The sequence below is a fragment of the Perca flavescens genome, chromosome 15, assembly GCF_004354835.1.
Source record: "Perca flavescens isolate YP-PL-M2 chromosome 15, PFLA_1.0, whole genome shotgun sequence".
Classification (NCBI taxonomy): Eukaryota; Metazoa; Chordata; class Actinopteri; order Perciformes; family Percidae; genus Perca; species Perca flavescens.
In genome coordinates, this window is record NC_041345.1 from 12,359,650 (window position 1) to 12,386,565 (window position 26,916).

General features: G+C 42.4%; 2 protein-coding genes across 2 annotated transcripts in view; one reads left to right on the top strand and one right to left on the bottom strand.

Annotated features, from left to right (window-relative positions):
- Positions 1 to 26,916, bottom strand: part of coro7 (coronin 7) — a 109,704-nt gene that overhangs the window by 30,203 nt on the left and 52,585 nt on the right. The window lies entirely within an intron of this gene.
- vasnb (vasorin b) lies at positions 162 to 25,186 on the top strand. Its single transcript, XM_028598754.1, has 3 exons — positions 162 to 404; positions 7,038 to 7,099; positions 21,141 to 25,186. Exon 3 carries the CDS (start codon positions 21,148 to 21,150, stop codon positions 23,227 to 23,229), a length of 2,082 nt encoding a protein of 693 aa, XP_028454555.1. The 5' UTR covers positions 162 to 404; positions 7,038 to 7,099; positions 21,141 to 21,147; the 3' UTR covers positions 23,230 to 25,186.

Genomic DNA, 26,916 nt, shown 5'->3' on the forward strand with positions numbered 1-26,916 from the left:
GGCATTAAGATATAGCAAACTAAAAAAGAGGCTGGAATTTCTCTCCTCAGCACTCAGCCAAGTTGCAAGGTGAGTTGCTCGCTGTTCTCCGGTCTGTGCAGGAGTGCGTCCTGCTGCGGTGCGCCTCGCCCCTCCCATCCCTCCGCTTAAACTCTCCTCTGTGCTCACCACCAATAAAGCGCTTTTTGTCCAGGCAGTCAGCACGAGCATTCCTTGACGTGGAGGTCGGTGTATCTCTCCAAGGATTTGATGAAGACCGTTCTTTCAAAGTTGAATACGTTCACAGAAACTTTTTGTAAAGGCGCGTGCACACGGGAAAAACAAGATTGTATCGGTGAACTGCTCCGCTTGGATAAAGGCACAAGCGCGGCTGCCCTCACAACTTTACTTCTTCGAAGTTCAGGGTAAGAGATTCCTGCTTTGACTGATAAAATAAGGAAAAACATATCATACTTGTTGGTCTCCAACGCTTGGAACAGGATCAAGACGTGCGTAAAGACGCGTAAACAGGGTTATGTTGACAAATGCGGTTGGGTGATGTATAAGAATATTTTTAATAGCCTAGATTAACTGCGCGAAATTAACTGAATATTTTTTTTTTTTTGCAAAATCCAAACTCTTAGTCAGGTTTATGTCATGTTTTAACTACAAGCCACCGCTGATCAGAGTTCATTTATTTAAGTTGTGTGTCCTGTGCGACAACTCCCTTAAAGAAAACTCACCAGTATAATCCAACAGAGACTCACTGTTTCTGTTCTGCGCAACAGTAAGTTGAACAATATTATAAAAACGTGTTTTTTTTGTTGCTTTTAACGTACAGCGTCACTGTAAGAAAAGTAAAATAAAGAAAATATGCATATAGCATCCCTGCAAAATGAAGAAAAAAAAATGAATCAATATGATCGCTCCAGTGACTTATTGGATGCAACAGGTTTTTATTGGCGATGTGGGCGCCACTAATGCTTCAGATCACCAAACACGGACAATAAAACAGTATTTGGGAAATGCGTAAAACGCGAGCGTGTCGGTAATAAGACGGGCTGGCGTGGGACCGCAGGACGCCGTGCAGCATGCAGGGGCCGAGCCGAGTGTCTAGACCGCACCGAGCCGTGTTCACCGCAGAGGAAAAGCTGTTTTTGGACCCACACTGGGGAACGTCCCACAACAGAAGGTTCAGTAGGACACAAGCGTTGAAAGGGTTATGATACGCGGGGGTCAGATAATGCAAAGTCAATTCTTTAAGTATTTTGTCAGCATGAGGTTAAAATAAGATTATCTTGACATTTCGACTGCGTCATATCTGGAGACAAGTGGAGGGTGATATTGTCAAGGTTGATATATGGTACCACTAAATCATTACTGCAGCATACTGTGGATCACAGCTTCCATCTTTTATTTTAACGTTTTCTGACACTTTTCTGGCAGTTTTGGAGGATCACTGTAAATGCTAAATTGTAGGAATTAGAATAAAAACAAATCTTGGGGAATTCATGACACTACTAAATAATCTGCAACACCATATGATGGATGGAAGACAAGAAAATGTCTAAAGCATTGTCGTGCCAAGTTTCAGTCACAAGCATAATTGGTGCCACCCTACATATTAAAAATGCCTATCAACAGTTGCTACTGTTATAAAGATTACTCCATAAAGTCATTATTATAATAAATAAAATGGTCTACTTTGATTGACGTATGAACAAGTTCCAGAGCCGGATTTAATCAATCATTAGATTTTAAGCTGAAGGCAGTGCAGTGGAGAGACAGATTAATGAAACACTGGCTCAGATGTGAAGAAAGATACAAGCAGAAATTAGAGAGACATCACTTTCCTTCAGCATGTGTGCAGCAGAGCAATGAGCGATGAGGTCAAATTCCTGAAAGATTAAATCTCTAAATGACCATCTCCACCAATAAACTACCATCCAATAGAGTGACATGACTCAACACGTTTAGACCAATCGCTTTTGCACAAAGTAGAGTTATAAAGTACTGCAAGTGCATCTGTATGTATACTCCAGATAATATTATCTAATCTTTCCAAATATTATGCCAATATATACTTTGATTCTCTGAGAGGGATCTTTAAAGAAGGAGCCTTATTGTGTCCCAAAAAGGTTTTTTTAAATATATTTTCTTACAATTATGCGTTTGTTGCTGCAAATAAATGTGATCAAACCAGTCCTCGTTTAAGAGGTAATCTCACTGTGTTAAAATAACAGTTAACAGTGAAATGCAATGATTATTATGTAAAAGACCAGAACCAACCAGGAGCCCCAAGACCCAACTGGGAAGCAGTGATCATAATATAACCTGGGTTACAAAATTCTACATATGCTTTTTGTCTGAGATGCTTAATTCATGTAAGAACAGTCTTCTGACCACCGTCCCTCCAGCTTTCAGTCAGATTACCATCTTTTACACATCCCCCACAAACAGGCTAAGGAAAATTGCCTAATCTTTCCTCAGGGCAAAACGGGCTGCGTAAATTACACCAATAGCTCGGCTATTAACTCCTATTCTTGTTTCCTCGCCATATGTTTCCTCACAGGCTGTCATTATGCTATAGGAGAAGCTACTGTGTCATTGACAGTATATAATGGTGGTAATTGGTTTATATTAGCTACCAGACACAGCAGAGCAGCCGCCGGATGCCAATTTTTGTTCGCTAATGGAGAGAACTTTTAGGCTACTATGATGCACAGATTGTAACACTAACAGTACAAGAGAGCGGTTGTGCCAGTGTAGTCATTTTCTGATGTGGAGCTCACTGCTTTCTGCACCACTCTCTACACAGAAGCCTGTTTTGTTTGTACAGTCGCTTGTTGACACTGACACACTTCACACTGCTGAGAGAAAGACTGAAAGTCTGAGGGCATAAATGATGGAGGCCGATTTGAGCAGAGAACAAGAGTGAAGGAGTAAACGAGGCAGGGTAAAAGTTCCTCTCTTCACCTGTGATGGAAAATTGAAGTCACAGCATGTCAAAATATTAGTTGCATAACATATGGCCACGCTTTGGCGATAAAATGTGCAATTGTGCGTGCTGGTGTGAGCATTAAGTGAGACACATATGCACACTGGGTGGATTATCCCTTCTCCATGGGACATTTCTTGCCCTTAAATGTAGTTCTGCGGACAGGAACCGTGACTAAGGCGAAGGAGTTCTCATAAAACCCAATTTAAGCAATTAAGCGCAGGCCTGCTCTCACACCAGTGTGACTAATGTCGAAACCGCACTACCCATCCGGGATCTGCTTACCAACATTGTGTCAGCCTGTACTTTTATTTTATTTTTTTTTGCAAAATAAAAGACTGCCATTTAATTATCTGTGCCAAAGAGCTCAGGTGAAAAGAGCACTGATGTCTAAATCTTCTGCTGACAATGATTGACAGTTGTGTTCTTTCATTTGTTTTGAGACATGACTAAAGATCTGCTGGGCATCTTACAGGAGCTTGTGATGCGTGTAAATTTACTTGTCAACACAACACAGTTCGTTACACGGAGTGTTGCCACTCTGTTTTTCTCCAAACTGGCTGAAAGCAGAGGATTTTCACTTGTGCTTCATATCGCCAGAGCTCAGTTTTATGCCAATTAGGGGCAGTGCCTGAAGCATCTTACCCTCTGCATCAGAGGGATTAGAAGGGTTAAAAGTCAGTTGCTGAGGCGAGGAGGCCTGGGGAAGGGAGGAGAGGAGGGATATGGGGAGGTGGATGTAGAGGTGGACTACTGTAGAGTGGGGCACTCACACCGCAGGCAGAGGGAGGAAAGTCGACAGGGCAGAAAGCTGGCATAAATTTGTGAACGTGTGTGTGTTAGGTTTTGTCATGACCATGTGAAAGTGAGGGCTCATCACAATTAGCAATGAGTCTGCGTGAGTGAGAGAATTCAAGATCACAAATCTTTCCTCCGTCAGCGTTTAAGGCTTCAGCATGCCCCTCGTCAGGTGCTGCGCAGCAGGGGGGTGTTCCCTGGTTGACAACCAAGAGCCCCTCTCTCAAAGAGGCGTCTTAAATAAAAACCCCGGCTTCAAGGGCCTCAGCCTCACACATCAATGCTGACCCAGCGGTATGCGGAGGCAAACCCCAGCCTGTGTGCCTGCCAAACTAAATTGAAGAAGAGCTTGCCGATGCAGCCAAATGATGCGTTCAGAAGAACCACTTCAAAACCTTGCATAAATATACACACACATGCGAAGGGATCTGAGGGCTTTGGAGTGCCCCAGCTTGAGCGCAAACCCCAAATAACTGCCGGCCTCTGTGTCCGCAGACACACACATGCTCACTGTCAGATTTTACCTTTTTGTCCATCTCTAAATCAGATGAATCAAAGAAACTACTCTCTCAAGTGTTACATTAAATGCTGATATTGTTTTAACCTTCTCACTCTGGTTGGAAAATCTGCAAAAAGCCCCAAAAAAATCCCCCAAATTCCTAAACTAACTCCTGTGAAGGATTGAGGGAGAGGAGCAGAGTGAGAGACAGATGGAGAATGAGAGGGAGGATGCTCAACCCAGAAAGTCACCACAAATTGCTGCATTTCAGTGGGCCTGTAAAAAAAAAAAAGAGAAACAGCTCTTAATCTAAGGTTGTAATTACCTCTGGCCAGCACTGTAATTAGGAAATGAGCCTTGAACCAGATCTTGCTGGGCAAGAGCAAAGCAAGGGCAGACACACACACACACACACACACACACACACACACACTTTGAGAGGAAAGTCAAATATTTAACCTCGGACTTCAACATTAATGTTTTACTGACTCAGGTCTTTGTGAGACCTTCTTTGTCACAAAGTGGTGACATTCAGACACGTTTTCTCATGTACAGTAGGCACGCCGTCCATACAAGCCGGCACGTACGCGCAGAGCTGCTCTCTCGCATTACACCATTCGACGTTGCGTTCTCTGGTCCACTTTTGCTTAATGTCTATTTCTGTCCTAGCAAGGGACACAAATAGTGTTGTTATCTGCTGCTGTCCGCACCGTGAGAGAGCAAGAGGCAGCCTGAGAGAGAAAATCAGTGCATGTATACGTGCAAATGCATGCACGTGTGCATCCCGGGGGCGGCTGTGGCTCAGTGGTAGAGCGGTTGCCTGCCAATCGGAAGGTTGGTGTTTCGATCCTTGGCCCTGCAGTTCAATGTCCTTGGGCAAGACACATTGCCCAATGTCCTTGGGCAAGACATTGAACCCCGAGTTGCCCCCAATGCTGCGCATCGGAGTGTAAATGTGTGCGACTGATTATCTGATGAGAAGGTGGCACCTTGTACGGCAGCCTCGGCCACAGTGTATGAATGTGTGTGAATGGTGAATGGTTCCTGTACAATGTTAAAGCGCTTTGAGTAGTCGTTGAGACTAGAAAAGCGCTATATAAGAACAGCCCATTTACGTTTACACTGCGTAACAGCCCCAATCTAAATCACTCAACGCTGCAATTAACAGCCAAACGGTTGTGACAGTGCCACAAGTCACAGCTTGTCAATGGTGTACATATTCAAAATACAGGAAGCAGAGTAAATATCAAGCAAGGCAACACACCTACAGCAAAAGATGAATCTTTTCTCTTTTTATTCCACCAGTCCTCTACAGGTTTAAGGTTTGGACTGATGTTTGGAGCTATAATTTGGACAAATTGTTTGCAGTTTTAGATGATGCCACTACAAAGTCGGTTCCAACATTAATGCCAGACTGCTCAGCTCTGTTCTGCTTTGGGAGATGGGGGAAGAAAAAGGGAGTGACGCAGAGAGAAAAGGAGAAACAGAGTATAGGAGAAGAGTAGAAGAAGGATGAGGCGATATTTATGTTTAACAGATGAACACAGAGGAAGAAAGAAAATTATAGTGGACAGAAAGGCTGAAAAGCATCAGTCCTCTAAAAAAGGGAGTGACAAAAATAGCTCCTTCAAAAGAGAATAAATATGAAAGTAAACCAATAATGATGAAAAGAGAGAACACAAGGTACTGGCAGGTTAAAAGATACTACCAATGATTTGGCATTGCGCAGTCTGCACAAATTAAAGACCAAATGTCTCATGGAAAGATGTGGAGAAGGCGGCCTCAGCTATTACGGCATACCAAGACAGGGATATTGTTGGAGAGTTTTGTCTTTTAAAAAAGTGCTACAGTCATTCATGAAGCTAAGCGGTAAATATGATTTGCATCTATTTTGAGTGCCGAGTTCCATTTTGAAAGCTAAATATTTACAGTGCAGTGGAGGGATTGTCTGAGTGGGAGACACAGTGACCCCAAGAAACTGGGTCACACAGTAGTTACACACAGAAGATGGTCAGTCACCCCTAACCTGTACAGATTACTGACATGTATTTTTGTACCCCAAAACGGTTTTATGACCATGCTTTAAATCAATTAAATTAGAAAGAAATGTGGGAGCTGCTCTTTGCCAAACGTCTCCCAATAATAAAACCTCTATCAAGTGGTCACTTTGTGTTTCCCAAAACCAACTGATATTTATGATCCCATTACCACGCTCAAAAATAACTTTCAATACTAGTTATTACTGTATTCATTCAAAGCAACCAACACATGGACACACGCACAAACCATTCTGTGGTCATGGATTATGAGATGCTAATCAACAAAAACACACTAACGGTGTGGTCAATTTGGGCCCTGCCGGCTAAAATAAAAGCTGGTCTTGGCTTTAATTAAACAACTGAGGGTTAGCTTGTCACACACACACACACACACACACACACACACACACACACTCTCTCTTGGGCCACAGCTGATGGGCTGATACTACAGAACAAGGAGCTGACTGAGTGGAGAGTGGTCGGCCTGCATTCTTCCTCTCACACTCTGTCCTTCTCTTGTGCTGCCACACGGCTTGCCAGCGCTCAGCACGCTCCCGCACACAGCTGGAATCCAACCAATTAACAGGAAAAAAACTTCCTGTTTTGCTTGCGGACCATTAACAATGCATTACAGGGGAGGGTGGATTCCAAATAAGTGGAGAGAGAGAAAGAACAAAAAGGCAACATATTTGGCTAATAGGTACAACTCTTGTGTTGTTTCCAGGAAAAGAAGACCTTTAACCAAGAAAAGTGGAGCGAGAATAGAGGAGGAAGTTTCTTCACTGGGTGAGTTTTATTAGTAAACTGTGTTATTATGAATAAGATGTGGCCGGTTACCAATATAAACTAGTGTTAACATCAGGAATAGGTTTGCATCATAATCCCAAAAAACTAAAACGGTTGTTTAGTGTAGCATGTAGAATACAGAAGCAATGATGCGTCATAACACAATGCTTTGAATATTTGCATCTAGAAACCTAAATCACACACTGTTGGCGGTCCGAATTGTGTTAACCGTAACACCCTGCTTCCTCAATAGGGTTCATTCACTCAACTCTGAGCCTTTCTACAAAACTGGCAAGAGAACAAGAGCAGCTTTCTTAAAACACACACACACACACACACACACACACACACACACACACACACACACACACACACACACACACACACACACACACACACACACACACACACACACACACACACACACACACACACACACACACACACACACACACACACACACACACACACACACAGCATTTAATAGAGTGAGGTTGTGTAGCTTTACAGAGAGAGGGAAAAGGAAAGGAGGTTTTGGAGTTTATCATGCCTGTCTGGTTGCTGAAGTTATGGCAGAAATGGGTAGTAGTATGTAGACTTCTCAGTAACCTTGTAACTTTTTTTTTTTTAATTCAACTATATAAATCGTAACCGGTTTTTAAAGATTTATGTCTTTAGTAGGAAGAGGGTGCATGAGCTGCTCAGTATGTAGTCTCTCTACGGAAATAAAGTTTGAAATATTGTTTCTGTTGCAAATACTTTTTAAAAGGTCACATTTTGTCTGTTTAAGAGATACATAACCATAACTTTGTTTGAAAAATAATAACCAATACTAATAAACCCCTATATATGCTGGAGTCCGGGAAAACTGTCGCTCTGATTTTCTTTTCTACTTAACACACACACACACACACACACACATCCCTCCTGACCCCCTACCCTCTGTCCTGCCTCATTTCGGTGTTGTGCTAGTTGTCACTGAGCTGTGACAGGAACTGTGTAGGCTTGTACAGACACACACATATACAGGACAAGACCGTAGCCTTGGGCCTCTGGACGCACACCTCTACTCGATAATTGCTTTACAGCTCCTGAACCTCTCTCTGAAGAGCCCAGTCATCCTCAGGGAAAACAGAGAAGAAGTGGTGATTCAGAGTTCTTCTTCTGTGGTTAATTTTACGGCTATGCACACATTTCTCAGGTTAAGGAATTTGCGCACAGTGTATCTGCTGTGTACCATATACAGCTTTCTTGCTGTTTATGATTTGCTTTTTCAATGCCAACATACACACTGGCTCTGTTTTTGCCTTAATGCTGGAGTTTCTACTACAAAGCTGGTATACACTACAATGAATTACAGCACATCCTGTTTGTGTGTTTTACCTGCCTCTTTTCCTGTGTGCTGAATACGCATCGTTGCCACACCTTATGTATGTATTTGAATATATAGTCAAATATGAGAGCGTGCATGTGTTGAGGCTCTGAATCTAAGCCACATGTCTGGCCTGTGTTTCCCATTAATGCAACCTGTAGCTGTGTGTTAAACTTTCAGACGTGAAGGTTAAAAACAGCATAAACACAACTTCCCCCACTCAGTCCATTGCTCATTAACGCCCCGCCACCATGGCGACTGTGTATAATTGTTGGTTAATAATGTTAATATTTCAATCTAAAACCAAACATGGAAGAGCAAACAAGGGTGCTCCATAATATGCGCGCGCACACGCACACACTTCGCATTGTTCTGTGTTACAAGTCAGCTCAGGAATCTACTCACTTAATAACGCATATGAACGGATGTGAAAGCAAACACACTGCTTTTTATATAGATAAATTGCTATTCGCTGCTACAATAACAACAGCATCATTCATTACCTTGCTCTTTCTGTGCGTGGCAGTCTGACAGGTCGTCTCAGGCTCTTTGTATATGACTAACCCATAGGGCACAGACATACAGACACAAATCCTGTCCACTGAAGGCATAGATCTCCCTCCTAACCAGTGGAGGTTTGCATGTTTTATCCCTTTTAGTATGAATCACATATACTTTACATCACTGTTCATTATTCTACAAACCCTTCTGCTGTGTTTTTAGTCATTTGAATATGTTTTTTCTACCATTCCAGCCATCCATTGCTTTCCATTAATTACCATACAGTATAAAAACCTACCAAAAGACTGTTGAAACTTGCTTGATTTGTAAACACAAAGTCTGCATTGATTTCTGTCCAAATTAAACCATTGTTACAAGTTAATACAGTGCAGTATTTTTAAATCAAACTGAACTTAACCTGCATTACCACACAGTAACAATGTGACAAATATGAATCCAAATCAGTTATGTGTGATGGATTACACAAGTTTCATTTGTCTGCTCATACATTTTCATACTGTGTAGAAATGAATGGAAACCAGCGGCTGTCTGCTATGGCGAATAAAAAGTTAGATCCAAAAGTAGAAAAACTTGTAAATTAACATTTTAAATTATACATAATCTATTGTTTAAGAGCTAAAACGTGATAAAACTAGGATATGGTTCTTTAAAGAGGAATAAAGGGACACAATTAGGCCTTGGGTGGAGTTTGTGTTCGTTTAGTGTATTTCTCTGTACAATTGTGTATGTTTTAATGGAAAAGCCTCTCTATGCAGATCATACATCATAAGCAGATCATGCTGCCAAGATGTGGCAATTAGAAGGAGTTCATATTGTCCTGATTTCGATGATCTAAGAAATGCACAAGCAGTGCGCTGGATTTAAGCAATCCGTGTACTGACAGCCTAAAAGGAAAAGGAGGTTACAGAGGGCTCCCTTGTTTATTCCTCCACTTCTGTCACTACCCTCCTCCTCGTTCTTCTCCCACACCTTGTTTGTTCTGACTATGATGAATCTTCTGCGCACCTGCTGCAGGCAAATTGTAGAGTGGGGGGTCAATGTTGATGTCTTAATAGACTGTTGCTGACGGGTGTCTTTACACTCGCTAAGCTGATAGGGCTTACCGGTTTAATCAGTGGAGTATGCAGGTGAATTTGATAATCAAACTAGGGATTAAAAGACTTTGATGGGGTCCTGTCATTTATCTGTGAAATTTTACGATAACAACATTGAGAGAGGCATTCGGTGTCAGACCTTCTTCACAGTGGAAAATGAGAATTCAATAGGAAGCACAAGGAAATAACCGTTCCCCAGTTATGCAAAAGTTACAAGTGAATGACACACAGTTAATAAAACCAGATGTGTGTCTGAGAAGCCACTTTGAATACCTTATAGAAATCACACTGTGGTAGCAGTTCTGTAATGAACAAGTCAACGGTCTTCAGGAGGTACAGGCAGGGCAGACGAGGCCACGGGGGAGAGGCATGTCAGCGTGATGGGGGGCAGGGGAACTGTTCTGCTTGACTGCTGGTTTGTCAGCCATTTCTCCCGGAGCTGGCACAGTAACACAGGCAGCAGTTTCACAACAAATTCCTTTGTGACATCAGCAGCAATGATCTCCAGTTGACATTTATCTTGCGTGTGTGGCACATGTCTGAGGTTTTGTTTATTAGGAGAAAAAAGCCTGCAGGCCAGAAAGACAAGAAAAATCACAAACTGTAATTCTTAGAAAAAGAGGGGGCGTGAGGCTGGGGGCCTGAAAAACAGGTAGCACTGTACAATGCCTGCCTTCAAATGAAGGTACCAAACTTGTCATGAGTAATTGTGAACAACAAACTCATTTGTCAATGAGTCAGTTAAATAAATAATAATAATAATAATAATAATAATAATAATAATAATAATAATAATAATAATAAGATGATGATGTGCTCTGTAAGCTGCAAATATGAACTTCTTCTTTCATTCTTTCTTGAGATTGACAAATTGAGACCTGGCTGGATGTAGAAAGAGTAAAATATAACTAATGATGTGTACGTCTTGACCTTTACGTATCTGCACAGTCCAATTGAAAGACTGTCCTGTGCTAATGAGCTGTGAGTTTGTATTTCCAAGTCTACAAGTTTCTATGCTGAACTGCAGTTTAACAAGGTAAATAAGTTGATATGTGCCTGTAAGACCTATAGCACTGCCCTAAGTTTCTGTTTACCAACCCAGTACTTTAGCCTTGAGCTCTAACAAGGTCCTTAGCTTAATGAACATTTTGACAGCTACATAGTTGTCACGAGGCCCTGCAGGGCTGTTCATCAGATTCCAGTCATACTCTTTCCAGCTACATGAACAAACCTGAGATAAATGAAAGAGGTGAGTAAAGGAGCAAGGGTGACAAGGTGAAGACAGTAATTTTAGAAATAGTTGCACAATGTGTCAAATAAGAGTGGCACACGTTAGGGGTCCAGGGCGCTTCTGTACACGTTAAACGTCAGTGCTTTGACAGAAATGCAGGCAAACTATTCTATAGAATTAGTCGAGACCTATTTAACTTCCTGGAAGCCAGAGGAGATACTCAGACAAGTGTCAACAGTATGTTCAAGTGGAAAGATGATACGCACAGACAGACGAGCAGACAGGCCGACGGACAATATGCGAGCGCTTCCTTCCTGTTGTCTAACAAGGATAGTCAGCCTGCCAGTCAGCCGGTCCGACAGTCAGTCTGCCTGCCTGCCAGCCGGCCTGCCGTCTGACTCATACACACCCTCTGATTTAGAACTCTTACACAGCGCTGTTCAACAAAGGACAAAGGAAAGAAACCGCAGCATCCAGCGTCCCTTGATCTTTTACACAACCGGAATAACAAAGATAGTTTAAGAATGCTGTCCAAAGATGTCATGACAAACAAATACTCCCACCTTCTTTTTTTAATCAGTGATATAAAAAGGTGCACATTTCCAAGCTTCAAGAAAATAAACATTCTGTATTTCACATCAGGTAGATAAAGATCAGGTGGCCAGGTGACAAACTAGCACTGCAGTCATGTTGGAGCTGGAAAGAATGTTAGAGAGGTAGGCAGAGTGTGCACATCACGCCGGAGTTGTGGCTGGCTGACTGATAAAACTGGTCCATCCAGTCACTTCTAACACACACACACACACACACACACACACACACACACACACACACACACACACACACACACACACACACACACACACACACACACACACACACACACACACACACACACACACACACACACACACACACCTGCTCAAGGCCAGGTTCTCTCAGGGGTTATGAGGACTGTTAAAAGGCAGAGCTGTATAGTAAAGAAGTAGAACTATTTCGCTACTATACTTAAGTACTAAAAGGCTGTATCTGTACTCTACTGGAGTATTATTTTTTTCGATAAATGTTTTATGTGGTGCATCGTTACTCGTTACTGTTGTGAATTCCTCACGCTACGGAGATCGTGTAGGTTACAGTGTGTGTAGTTACGGCTACGTTAGTTGCGTACGGTAATTATACGTAAGAAATCGTTTCTTTTCATTATGGCAATCGCCTGTTCAGAAGTCAGAGACAATGCAAGTTTGTACTCTTTATTAATCTAATGTTGTAGAGTTGTTTCAGTCTGCAGTGAGTCCTGAATGTTAACCGTTTGACCCTGTGATGTGAAGCTGCTAGTTTATCTGTATTTTGCTAGCTTGCTAACTTTCCACTACATCACACATTTTATTTCAGTATTTGTTAATAAGTGATTAATAACCCACTGTTATATCAGATAATAGTAGTTATAACAGCTGTGACATTAATGTACCTTTTTGGGTTTATTTCAGAAACTTCCTTCCTATCCAGCAATGTACAGCTTGCGATTGCCTTAATACCAATTAAAAAGTTCAACTCAACAATATCATATTCAAACTTTTGACTGCTTTCTTTAATAACTACATAACACAATACTTGTACTTTTAGTACTTGAGTAGTACATTTTAAAATAAACTACTTGCAATACTTGTTGAATACTTTAGTACTTCCACTTAAGTGGGGTGCTTAAAGAGCACTTCAACTTCTACTCAAGTCACTTTTTTGATAGACCACTTGTACTTCTACTCAAGTATGGGTCTCTAGTACTTTATACACCTCTGTTAAAAGGAGTCTTTTTGAGATGTCCCTTGTTGCTTGAGACCGGTTCGCTTGGAGTGTCCCTATCAGGAGGACAAAGCTCTAGACATCACTGCTCCCAGGGTCAGTGAGCCAGACAGTACAATGAAGTTTTGATTCTGGGAGGAGGTGTGCACAGGATATGAAGGCACAAGCCAAGGCCTGAAGAAAGTACAGCTTTGTGACACTAGGAAGTCATATTTACCGCTTCCTGGTGATGTGGTCATTTGGGACTCGTCAGATTGTGACTTCTGCAGTGGTGTGGTTTGCTGCTGTGTTTGAGATTTCCTTGTAAGTGTTACTTACTTGGCAATAAATACAATTCCGATTCTAACAAAAGTGAAGATAAACAGAGAGCAAGCGGGAGTAAGAGGCAGAGTAAGTTAGGCAAAACGGTGTTGTTTGTGTCTCTGTGCCACTCGGCTGTGACTGATTCAAGCCAGGTCAAAGACAGACACAGCATAAAGGAGGCACAAGATTGACAAAAGCTGTTGGTGCAAAAACCACAGAGAAATAAGAAAACAGATGAGGGCCCATGTTGTCAGTGGTGCACTAGAAATGCTTTGTGCCTTGTGTAATGTGAGAGTCCTGTGGTGAAGATCTCAGACAGATGCGATGTGACCTAAATGACTGTCCCGAGAGGTCACAGGGCAGGGCGCACTGATAAAAGACGTGTGTCAGTGTTGAGACATTGCTCACTGGGCAAAACAAGAGGACACTGTGTGTAAACTGATAGAGAGAGAAGGGGAGAAGAAAAGAGTCTACATCAGCTAGTGCATCCTGGGTCTCCCATAACGTGTGCCTTTATAAAAACAAAATCAAGTCTAGCATCTACTACAGCTGTAATATCCTTCGGCAATAAAACAAAAGGAAATGGTCCACATTTCCTTTTAGAACTCACAGTGCCTGACCTCTTTGCTTAAAAGCTCTGAGGAGGCAGAGCAAAAGGGCAGACTTGCTGTTGCAGCGTCCCAGTTCTGTTCTAGTCTGGCTGCCCAGCTGCCCATGTCAGCCTGCTTCCGTTTCCCTCTCGCCTGCTCTCTGCTCAGAGGTAAGAGTGTGCAGCCGGCAAAGGCTGCAGCTTTTGGCGCAGGTCGCATCATTTACTCAGACACACTCCAGAGGTTTTGGGTTTCATGTTGCCCTGGAGGAGTGAAGAAAGCACCTGTTTGTGGAGACGGAGACCAGAAAGCTTCAGGTGTACTCGTGTGTAACCAGAGCTGGGTGTATGCCTGTGTCAAACAGGGCCCGTTATCTGTGTTGTCTGAGGACACAGAATACTGAGCAGCAGTAGAAACATTAATCTGAGCTTGGCCTCTGACCTCAAGGAGTCGCTCTCTGCCTCACAGGCTTTGTTGTCGTTTAGACTGATGCTATCTGACCAGATGAACTAAGCAAAGGAATGACTGTTTGGCTATAGTTTTTTTTTTTTTTTCTCTTTTGTGTTAATATTTTCCAATCAAACAGTTTTTGAGCACAAATGGAAACCCAAATTCTAACTACTGACTTGGATCAAAAAAACAAGCACAGAGTTGTCCCGTATCCCTCCTAGTGCAGCTATAGGACATATATGATATATAACTGTTTTTGAGAGTTTTACTATTTCACTACCCTCCCATTCACCCCTGGCCTGTATATTATGCTCTCTTTCAAGTCCTCCAGGTGCAGGCGCTAATGGTAGGGCTTCACACTGTCCTTATAAGCAGGCCTGGTCAAAAGCATAAATTCTGAGATGAAAAGGTTCGCTTTTCACACCGATGATAAGCTGTTTTACAACTCATTTAGATGTGCAGAATGTATGGGGCAAACAGCATAGAATGAAGGAAGGCATAAGAAAACTAGTCTATAACTAGGAGGCAGCCCAACAGGAACCTGCCTGTTAAGTGGCTGTTTGTTGTTATTTAAAACAACAACCTTTAGACGTCAATCAGCACTGGCACAGCTGATGCACGATGGATGGGACTATTACAGGGTATTTTCTTGTGGTCAGGATGAAATCAGTTGGAAACCTTTGTTTGTGCAGCACATTGTAAGTATATTCTCTTATGTCCCCTAATACCCCTCATACCACTACAAAGCATAGCAATGATATTGTGGCTTCAAGATGAGTATTGCCAGTGACAGACCTACAAATATCATCCTCCTCTCCTCTGTCTGTGTTTGTATTCTAATCTTGATGCAAGTGCACAGTTAGTAAAGCAGGAATATTGTCTTTGTCTTTTTTTAAAAAGGCTATTACTAAAGTGTATGCAGCCAAGCCTTGATGTGCGGACACCTAATCTGTTGGGTCTATTCACAAATGTGAGCATCTTAGATATATGGTATTTGAGCTCTAAAATAGACAGATGCAGTTTACCTTGACAGGACAAAAGACAAACAGCCATTAGCTTTTGCTTGATCAGATTTATTTTCAGTATAAATAAAAGGAAAATCAATCTGCTTTCCTAGTATGCTGCCAAAACACCCGAGCGCCCCTGAATGGAAAACCTTGGACGAGGATGACGCCAACATGTTTCCGCCTCTAAACATGCCTTCCTTTCTAATCCATACTTTGCATATTTGCTTACATTATTTTCGACAACAGCAATGAAGCACTACAATAGAGATTCATTAGCACATACCTTAAACAAATACTTTACAGCATTACATGCATACCAACAGACTTCCATTAACATAGCTGACATTTTCAAACTCATAGTTGTGTTACGTGTTTCTGCACAAGCTTTCTCTCCTGCGCTACTTCTTTAGTTATCTTTTCATCTTCCGATGAACTCAACAACTCGTTTTTCTGCCCCAATTCTCTCTCGACTCCTTTGTCATGTTGACGGATAACCCCCACTTGATTGGAGATAACAGGGTCTAGCTGTGGCAAGGATGTTACTGGCAATAGAAAGGCTTAAGAACATCTAAGAGTCTGTGTTAAGAGGAGTGATCATTTGTCTTCTTATAGGGTCATGGTTTAATAGTTAAAGTCCCAGAAGAGAAGTCTCTTTAATGGGAGTATGCACTCTGTAGTGTGCAGCCTTATCCCCTTACTGTGACTTGGCGTACGTAGTGCCCCCCCGTAGTCTCTAGCCCGGCCTGCTGAATTACGCCAGTGCACAGAGAGCTGTGGCTCCTCCACACCCAAACACACAACGCAATTTTCTTCTCCCTGTTGTACCCTTCATTGCCCCTTAGTGTTGGCCTTTAGCTCTGAAGATAAGGGCTCTTGACGCTTGGCCTGCTGGGATTTAATTGCTGAAGCCCACTTCACCCTCCCAAGCCAGGCCTTTTCCACCTCTCCACCCCGGTGCCCCTACTGACCTGCTTTTGTCTCTGCTGTTCCCCTGCTTTTGTTTGCTTTTCCTACTAATCTCAGACAGAAAAAAAGGCGAAAAGAAGTGAGCCGAGGGAGAGAGAAAATGCTTTTCTTCCTTTTGCCCCTTCTTATTGCCTCTTTAATTCTTTTTAAAAGGGACTGACCATGTATTTCACTTAGTGTTGCGCAAGGACGTTCCCATGCTTCTCAGTATTTTCTCCTTAACGTTTCTGCCCCTCGGGTGATTCCACATACTCATCAGCCAACACGTTTTATTCTAATATAACCTACAAACCTAGACTCAAGCATAAAGACAAAACACATGAAAAAACAATTGTTATATAAAATATCTGGTCACAAAGAGGTTTGAACTCCCATTCATATAAGCAGCATCATAATTCATCCAATCCAGCGTTTATAAACCCCAAAAGACTCCCTGTTAATCTTAAAATGCCAAGCAAGTGAGACAGACAAGCACACTTTTTCAAGCTCAGCTGCTGCCTGTCTCAGGAATGTCTCAACAAGCGCGCAGGGGAGAGAAAAGGAAATTACAACTCAAGGGATGAGGAGGAAGGCAAGAAGGGAAGGGGGGGGGGCATTCCTCCTTGAGGGGATGACAAGCCTGTCTTTCTACTATCTCTCTCGGACCCTCCACCTGCACTCACTTCAAAACACTTAAGTTAAAGCCACACAGCACACAGTGTGTGGATCCATGCTTTTGTGACGCCACAATTGCGCCTTATCTTACCCACTAATAAGACCTGCATGTGTCACTCGTATCCAGAAAGAAAGGAAACAGGAGAATCCAACCGAGCCAAGCTCCAATTTATCTGTGATCTGGCAGAATTTACTGACTAAACCCTTCCTCATCCATATCCAACACAGTTTCTCCTCCACTGGGTTATCAGATGTGCCTGTCCCAGTTTGGAATGAGGCACACTCAAATAAACATTCTGCCCCCGGGAGCTACATTAGAATCACCACGTTGAGTTTCTAAGAAAAATATTCTTAGTTTTATCTTGCTCTCCTCTCATGGCTGCCTTGATGTTGTGTATGTTCTGGCACGGGACCCTTATAGCTGTCTCTGGCCAAAAGTTTCTCTATTTCCGGAAGGAATTCAGACAAATACATGTATGATACTTCTCTCAGATGAACAGTAACGTGTCGTGCATGCAGCGTTTGTTCTGAATAGGCACCACATAAAGTATGTGTGTGTGTGTGTGTGTGTGTGTGTGTGTGTCAAAGAGAGTGTACACACACACACACACACACACACACGCTGTATCCTAAAACTGTAATGCTGCACCCCACACACAGTGATGATATGAAAACCTAAGACCATCTGCATACGCTCCAGCTGCTGCTTGATTCTCCCTAACCCCTTCATCTCCTGTTTATCTTCCCAAATCCTTTTGTATTCCCTTGTTCTGTACACATACGCAGCACAGCAGCCTCAATTTCTCTCATCATGATCATTTCTGAGCCCTGTAATGAAAGCTGCCTTTTTCTCTGTGACTATTTTTTAAAGGTTTTGGCCATCCTATGAAATTATGAATCTAGTTATTATTGATTAATACAATTAAACGTTTCATTTTCAACAGGAGCACATCAAATGTTCTCACTTTGGACTTCTCCCCAGCCACTGAGGCATGACCCAGAACATCTGTATACATGTATTTACTCACCTGTTAAAGTGAATTCCCTCAAGCGCTGTGTTTAAATGATGGGTTAACTGCAACCCTTCACCTCTGCTGCCCATTCAGCTGTAGCCGACAGCAAACTGTCGCCATCAGATGTTTCGTTACTTTCCAGACCAGATTTTCCATAAACAGTTGCAACACTAAGCGGGTCCAACCTTTCTGCATGGCTGCCAAAGTTCAGGTGTTTTTTCTGTGCTGTTAGCAGGTGCTGACTCTGAAAACTAGTTAACTGCTTTGTTCAATCAAGCCTTGAGGTTTGAGTAGGGTCATGTTATTGACGACTGGCTGCACAGAATAACATTTCTGCCCTGTCTAGAAGAGTTACCTGAATAATAAGAGTAATGTGTTGGCAGTGGGGTTCAGGCAAATGTCATGATTACTTTTAGTTTATACACTGGAGAAGGAAAAATAAGACATCAGGGAATCTTTCCAAGGCGGTTGTGATTTCAGGGGAGGAGCGAAAAGAAAAGTATGCTGAAAGAAATGGAAAATAAATGCCGTAGCTGTGGTGTGATGAGATGATACCCTTCCTACGCCTCTCTGATGCACCCCCTTAAAACCCTTGATCTCCTCTCCAAGTTCTGACATTCAAGGCAGTGAAAGAAAATGTTTAATTTAATGTGAAAGGAAAGAGCAGTGAATGGACTTTAAAAAGGATAAATTATTTAAGTTGGCAGCAGCACTGATGCTCCTGTAACATAAACTTTGATTAAGTAATAAAAAAAAATTATTAACAAAGGACAGACAAAGCAGTTTCAGCTGTTTTCAGAGATGGCATTGACACCAATGAGTAAATGAAATAAAACTACTTGAAATAGATGAGAAAAATAAATGCATTTATTTCCCGACATGTATGATCGCTGACCACAACACACTCAGATTCTGGTATAAACAAGAAGAGATACTGAGAGAGCAACTATGCTTCTAGAGCCTGATACAATGTTTGTGTATTTGTATATCTAACAGATGAGCTATGCAATATAATTTTATATATATATATATATATATATATATATATATATATATATATACACACACACACACATACATACATACATACATACATACATACATACATACACAATCTGTAACTTTAGAGGAAACGAACATTGTTCTAAGATAGAAAAAGGAAATGAGAAAAAAGGAGCCCCAACCCTAAATAAAGCAGTGTAAGAACAGAATGTTCTCACAGTATGTGCTTCATCTGTATAAAACTAAGTCACACATACTTGGCTTCTCATTCAGGTATTTGTGCAGTGAAGACATCAACAACTGCACCATTTAAGGCCCTGAAGTAAGCTCCCTCGAGCATTCAAGTTGACGAACGTACAGTGCTTGTGGGCAGGGCATCATTAATGTTCAGAAAGGTTTTGAATTATTAAACCATTCGCTACCCTCACTCAGAATCAATTAACTTAAATCATGACAAGAACTAAAATAATTGCTGGACACCAGGGGAATATGGAGTGTTTCAAATCAGGCCAGGGTGCCTCTGGTTAAGGATTATGGACAAAGAAGTGCTTTCTATTGACTCCCTGTAGACTAAAAAAAGACAAAAGAAGAGAAATGGTTAACAGATAGAGATGTTGCCTCTTCCCCCCAAGGCCGTCTCACTCAATAGCAGAGGATAATAAACTGCCACACAGACTCTTGTCGGCAACTAGCTTCTTCTTTATCTCCCCTCATTCCTTTCTACTTTCATCATCCCTTCCCTCCTTTGCAGCCCTTTCAAATACTGTGTTGACACTCAGGTGAAATGGGCTTAAATCACAGTAACATATGTATCTTTCGGATGATCCAGTAGGCTACTCGTTAGTCTACATAGTGTATATTTCACCCAGTATTACAGACAATTCTCTGGCAAGCAGCACTGGCCGTCAAGTCTGCATAATGACAACATAGAAAGCGTGTGTTATTTATATTACTACGGTAAGGGAAGCAGCTCTGGGCTATCAGTGAAGCTCCTCTCCAAGTTTAGAATGCCACAAAGTAAATCAACCACAGATGCATGGCCACGTGCAGCATGGCAGACATGCAGCCAAACAAAGCCGACATGGTATGGTTATATGAAACTGGAGATATCAGAGCAGTGTTTATGGTGAATCATTGAGAGGGATGTGTGAAGCTTTTCACTGTTTGAGTGTCTCTGGAGGGACAGAAAAACATTCAAAGCCACTCCATGTTTTCACTTTGATACATCTTCTCAGAAACAAAACAAGTTAGATTTGTTCATTGCTGCTGTGTCTGCGTGTTTCATAGGCTATGAAGTCTGTCATAAACATAGGTAGAGTGGTTAACTGTGATCCCAGTACAACCACAGTAAATGCAGTACAGTAAATAGCAGTGGGTGGGCAGCTTACAAATATAAACCCTTTGATTTACAAACACCAGCACACATATTATGAGATATATATATATATATGAGCATTTGTGGCTGTGTATGTGCTCGTGCACACACACATGCACACATAGCCATCTGTAGGATTATTAGAGGGAAACAAATGCGTTGGCATCCTGCAATACTCTCTAGATCATTGCAGGAAGAATGTGGCACTCCTTAGCCAGAAAGGCGTGGCAAGACGCCACTATGTCAACTTTTCCCTGAAGTTAGCAGAAAACTCCCTCTAAAGCCTGAGGTCACGGCTACGGTCCTATTGTTTGAGAGACCTTGTGACAAAAGACTGCCTTTGATCACTGGCTATGCATAGTTAAACCTTTGATAGTAATCTCACCCTTTGAAACACATTATAGACCCACACAGTGAATCAATAGCTGACCAAGGCTGGTTTAAAAACTAGACGATATAGGGAGAAAATATGCTTTCCTAAAGAATTTCAAAATTTTGCTATATCTGTCCCACATTTCTTGGTGCAACAGCTGGCTGCTTCTAAACTCAAACACGACCCTTGCAATATTGTGCGTTGTATCCTGTTTACAATCAGCATTTACTGTATATTTCTCTGAATGATTATGCAGTTCATTGACAGTTTATTTGTTCTTTTGTTTTAGGCTGAGCATGGAGAGACAAAGAGTCTCCACCATGAAGGTCTTTCTCACTCCGCTGATGCCCTTTCTACTCTTCTTCATCCTTCCCGATGGCACCTTGTCCAGCGAGTGCCCAGAGGACTGCGCCTGTTCCACGCCAGAATCCATCTTATGTTTCCTGAGACGCTCCTCTACTATCCCCAAGGGAGTGCCCCCATCCACAAAAAGTCTCTACCTCTTTGCCAATGGCATTGAGAGCTTGACAACTGAGGACTTTGATGGTCTGGAGAACCTGGAGATGCTGGACCTCAGTCAAAACAAATTGACAGAACTTACTGATAGGGTGTTTGAACCTTTGATCTCTTTGAGAAATCTGGACTTGTCATCCAACCAGATCACCCACATTTCAGAGGAATGCTTCCAGGGTATGGCACCGCTTGAGCGCCTTTATTTGTATAGTAATCATATCGAGACCATCCACCCTGCAGCCTTTAATGGTTTAGAGCACTTGCTGGAACTCAAACTGCAGGGCAACCAGTTGACATCCCTGCCTGCTCTCTCAATGCCCCGACTACTGCTGCTGGACCTTCGCTTTAATGTCTTACCCACCTTGGGTCCTTCAGACCTCCAGACCCCAAACCTGGAGTCGCTCAAATTGGGTGGTGTGGGGCTCTCCAATCTGAATAAGGAGCTTATGGGTAGTCTAAAGAACCTCCATGAACTGGACATCTCAGGAAACCAACTCGAGTCCTTCCCCTCAGCGCTAATGGAGACCCAGGGGCTGATTCATCTCAGCCTGGCTGGAAACCCCATGGGTCCTCTTAAGGTTCAGGACCTGCAGAACCTTGGAGAGCTGCAGGAGTTGGACATTAGTAGCCTCAGTTTGCAGAGCCTCCCTGAAGAGTTTTCCCAGCTCTTACCCCACCTCAGAAAGCTCACAGTAGCAGAGAACCCATTCAACTGTCTCTGTACATTAGCATGGTTCCCAAGATGGCTGAGAGCCAAGAGCATCACCCTGGAGAGAACAGAGGAGACCCGCTGCCATTTCCCACCTATCAATGCTGGAAAGGTAATGGAAAGACTGGAGCACAGGGATTTTGGCTGTCCTACTACAACTACAGTCACCACTAGTACTGTCAAAACTACTACTACCCTGCCTGTTCCTGTCACCACCCTCCCGAGTACTACTAGAGCTATTCCAGTCCCCAGGGCCAGTGACGACCCCACTAACAAAGAGAATACATTTCCCTTACCCCCTGTCCCCGCATCCCCCAGTAGCAGCAGCATCGACCCAGATGGCGAGCAGCATTTCTGTCCCCCTCACACCTGTGTGAATGGGGGTACTTGTCGATTGGACCAGCATGGTCAGGTAGAATGTATCTGTCCACATGGCACCTCTGGCATGTATTGTGAAGTCCAAAACCATCACCCACCTTCACCACCTGAAGCTGACATCCCCATGGCAACGGTCAGTGTAGATGCACCAGACATCAGCTCACATCAAGCAACCACAACCTCAGTCCTGCTGGACCTCCACCGCTACATTGAAATGCGGCCTTACATCCGTGGAATCCGCCTGACCTACCGCAATCTCTCTGGGCCAGACCGCAGGCCGATTCAACTCAGCCTGCCAGCATCCTTCCCAGAGTACAGACTCAGAGGTCTGAAGCCCAACTCCACCTACACTGTGTGTGCCAGTCCACTAGGTGCACCTAGTGGCACAGACAGGGTCTGTACTGAGGCCCATACGGCTGCTGAAAGTGTCAGGGGCCATGATGCACAATTTGACGACCAGAGGCTGACCACGATGCTGGTGCCTGCAATTGCCATTTTGCTACTGCTGGTACTGATAGCAATAGCAGTGGGAGTGGTATGCTATCTTCGCAGGAAGAGGGCCAACGGCCACCTGGACCTAGACTGTGAGCCCTCCCAGCTAGAGTTGGATGGAGTGAAGGCTGATATGGACAATGGGGCACTGCCTCAAAAACAGCCACAACTTATGGTCCCTGAACCTGTTGTTCAGAATGGCAATCTGGAATATGAGGTGTTGCTACTACAGGATCACTGTACATCAAATAACAATATGACTTCACACAAGCCTTCCTACTTTTGACACCTTTGACCCAAATGAGGATTTTAACTATATACATATATACAGTGTTTTCCCCACTGTTGAAAGAGCAGCAGAACAGCAAATGCTTTTGTGAAAGTGGAGGACACAGTATCAACCAGTCAACAAGCGAAGGAGAAACTGGACATATATTTAACTAAAGGCCCATTGGTTGTCTAAGTAGACATTAAACAAGTTCAAAAACATTTGTCTGGACTTTAAAAAACATTGAAAGTGCCTCTACTCCATTTACATGCTTTATTCTGCTTCAATAATATTTCTTCATTCACATTGCTGGAATGGCAACGTCTCAGCTCACATGAGTCAATGCTGGGACTGATGGTGTGTTGTCATTGGCTGAAACCTAGGGCTAAGGGACATACGGACCTCAAGCCCTCCTTTATCTGTTCATAAAGGAGAGTGCACTGAAATGGGGTTGTGCTGCCCTTTCCCCATCACAACAGCCCAACTAAACACTATCAGCAATTGTTTTTGCTGCATGTTGTAACTCCTCAGTACTACCCCAAAAGGGATCAGTGCTTTCTGTGAATGACCTTTAAGACACCAAATGAAGTTGTGCAGAGAAAAATGCTTCATGCTTGTATTGCTTTATTTGGCTCTAAAACACTTTTTTTGTTTTGTATGTATGTTTTTTTTTTTATACCCGTGTCTTTATGTTAATTTGTATTGTGCAACATTGTGACTGTTAACAGCCCTTTATACCTTCCACCCCCACCTCTTGTGACTAACAGACAAAACAGCAGATTAAAATCTTTGAAGATTAAAATTCGTTTGGTACCAGCAAAGTCAATCAAAGGGCTTTGCCCCCAGAATGTCAGACAGTCTAAGTAGATGTGAGTCTGGACAGGCTCAAGACTAAATCCCCCTTCTCTTACTGAAGCCCTCAGCCTGCTTTGCCATCACAAAGGAAGAAGGTAAGCAGGATTGCAAAAAGGTACTGTACAGAGAGAAGCAGTTGACTAAACCACTTCTGTTTCAGTGCTGCACTGAGTTTCAACCAGTGTAGAGCTTGACTTAATTACAGTAAGCACACACATGACTATACTAAAGCAAAAGAGAACTTCAGAGACATTATTTATTATTTATATTCCCTGGAAGGGAAACTCAATTTTATCCCTCAACTACAATTCACATACACCATACTACTTGGCCAGGCCCACAACAAGCAAAGCAAATAGTGGTTGTGTATTGTGTTTCCCATGAGTAAAAATAGCCTGCTTGGCGTAATGCTGTGCACAATTTCTCTTTGGCATGAAGGGTCCCAGTTTTGCTCACTTGCACCTAACCAGTATGGTAAAGCCAGATGCACAAGAGAAGCACACTCGATAGTGTTTATATTGTTTTGTTGAGGACAACGTGATGAGATCCAAATCTGTGAATTTAGGGTAACGAAGGACTCAAAGTAGCCGTGTGTGTGTGTGTGTGTGTGTGTGTGTGTGTGTGTGTGTGTGTGTGTGTGTGTGTGTGTGTGTGTGTGTGTGTACTGTAGATCTGTCAACTTCAGTTATAATGCAAGTATGTGTTCTGTCTTGTGCAAAGACCTGCAGACATCAAGCTACTATCAGTAACTCCTTCTATCTGCCTGCATGGAGTACATTAAGCCCCAAACAACACTACCTTTAGACAAACACACCAAAGACACAAATGTGAATGTCTGTAATGTTACCTACCTACAGTATTCCCAGCACACAATTAACAGTTCCCTGCTGACAAGATGCCTCGAGAACCCAAACAAACAATCAAGCAATTTAACTGGAATTATTGTCTGTAAAATAGAATACATTGAAGATAGCCAAAAGTATTTTCGGTGTGATTGTTAATTTTTCCCTGTTTATTTTGGGAAGCTCTTTGTTGTCATTCATTGATTTTTTTTAATTCTGTAAACATTATTTGTGAAAAAAAAGTGATGTTATCATTAAATGAATATCCAAAAATGAAACGGACAAGTTGTCTTTTTTGTAGTTTCCACTTTTTGCTTCTAAGAGGAAGGATAAGACTGAAAGGCAAAGGGGGGGGATTATGTTTGTTATTAACTTCCCTTCCCTTTAAGCCATCACTCAACAGGGTGAGGGGAGAGATCACAGGAGGGGGAGTCCAGAAAAGAGAAAGAGAAGGGAACAAAGTGCAGGTATAATTATGCTGGAAATTATAATCACCCACACATTAGTGAATGCATGTGTACATGTGCCGTGTATTTGTGCAAATTCATTTCAATAGTGAAACGGTGCCATTCACCTGAGTATATGTCAGACTCTCGCTCCCTCGTTAATGTCTGTACAGCCTTATAACAAAACTAAAGTCTAAAGAGAGGCTGTTCTTTGAGCTAAATGCTAACATCTGCATGCTAACATGCTCACAATGACAATGCTAACATGCTGACATGCAGGTAAAATGCTTGAATGTGCAAAGAACATTTCATGGCCAGCCATCCACAAATGTCATTAAAAAGACATTAAGATTAATCATCTAGGAACCATAAATGGACAGTTGTCAAGATACTTCAGTAAAAAACAAAAATGTCAACCTCATGGTGGCGCTGATGGAAATGTCAGGGGGAGCACCAAAGTTAGTAGGATCCATCCTCTGGGCACCGTGAATGTCTGTATAAAATGTCATGGCAATCCATCTAAGACTTATATATAGATATTTCAGTTTGGACCAAAGTGGTGGACCGACCGACATTGCCATCCCAAGAGCAATGCCGCTAGCATGGGTCAAAATTGTTAAATCATCCAGGCCCCTTAAATGATTTACAAGGTGAAAAAATAATGAGTGTGTTAGTGTTCTATAAAAGTATTCAATTCTCTTTGCAACATTCAACAGCATACCAAAAGACTGTTTAATGTGTACTTTTAATGGACAAGGTCTTGGAATTTTTCCTTACCAGCAGTGAGCTGGAGACCAAATGGAAATAAAGATTATGATTGAAAACACTCAGGTTAAGGTTGTAAGTGGATTTAACCATTGGAATGACTCACTGGTCTAAGGCTAATGAGTGAGCATTGTTTGCAAACCCACACAATTAACAGGCTGACCACCCATGTGTTTTATAGGTAGGATGCGGGTAGGGGATTGATGTAACACACACACACACACACACACACACAAACGTATATACTGGCCAATAGCTGGGAGCTGTTGTGCAAGGTCCCATGCTAACAACACAAACACATAAAACAGCTCCACTCACGTCACGGAGGCCCTATTATATCAATTTACTCAGAGAGAGAGCAAACTTCCTAGTGAAATAACAGGATAAACAATGCATGCCCTGGAGGTCAATAAGCTTGAACTTCTTTCTCCTTCCTCCACTGTTTTAACCTCCATTTAGCTTGAATTTTTGAAAAATATACACATATTTTTCTAAGTTGTAAAAGCAGTTCAGCCAATTTAGTCTCTCATTTACCAAAGAAAAAGTAAGACAGAGAGTAGAGAGATGAGGCTTAATTGTGAGCATATATGTGTATACCAGGTAAAAGGACAGATAGGATACTTAGATGTCAGATAAGAATAAATGCCTGCAGTTGAAAGAATGCATGCATGTTTCTGTCCTTCTCTCAAGAAAGGCATCTGCAAATGTTCATGTATAGGAATAAGAGAGAGCAGAGTATGTGTGTGTGTGTGTGTGTGTGTGTGTGTGTGTGTGTGTGTGTTTCTCTCCTTTCCTTC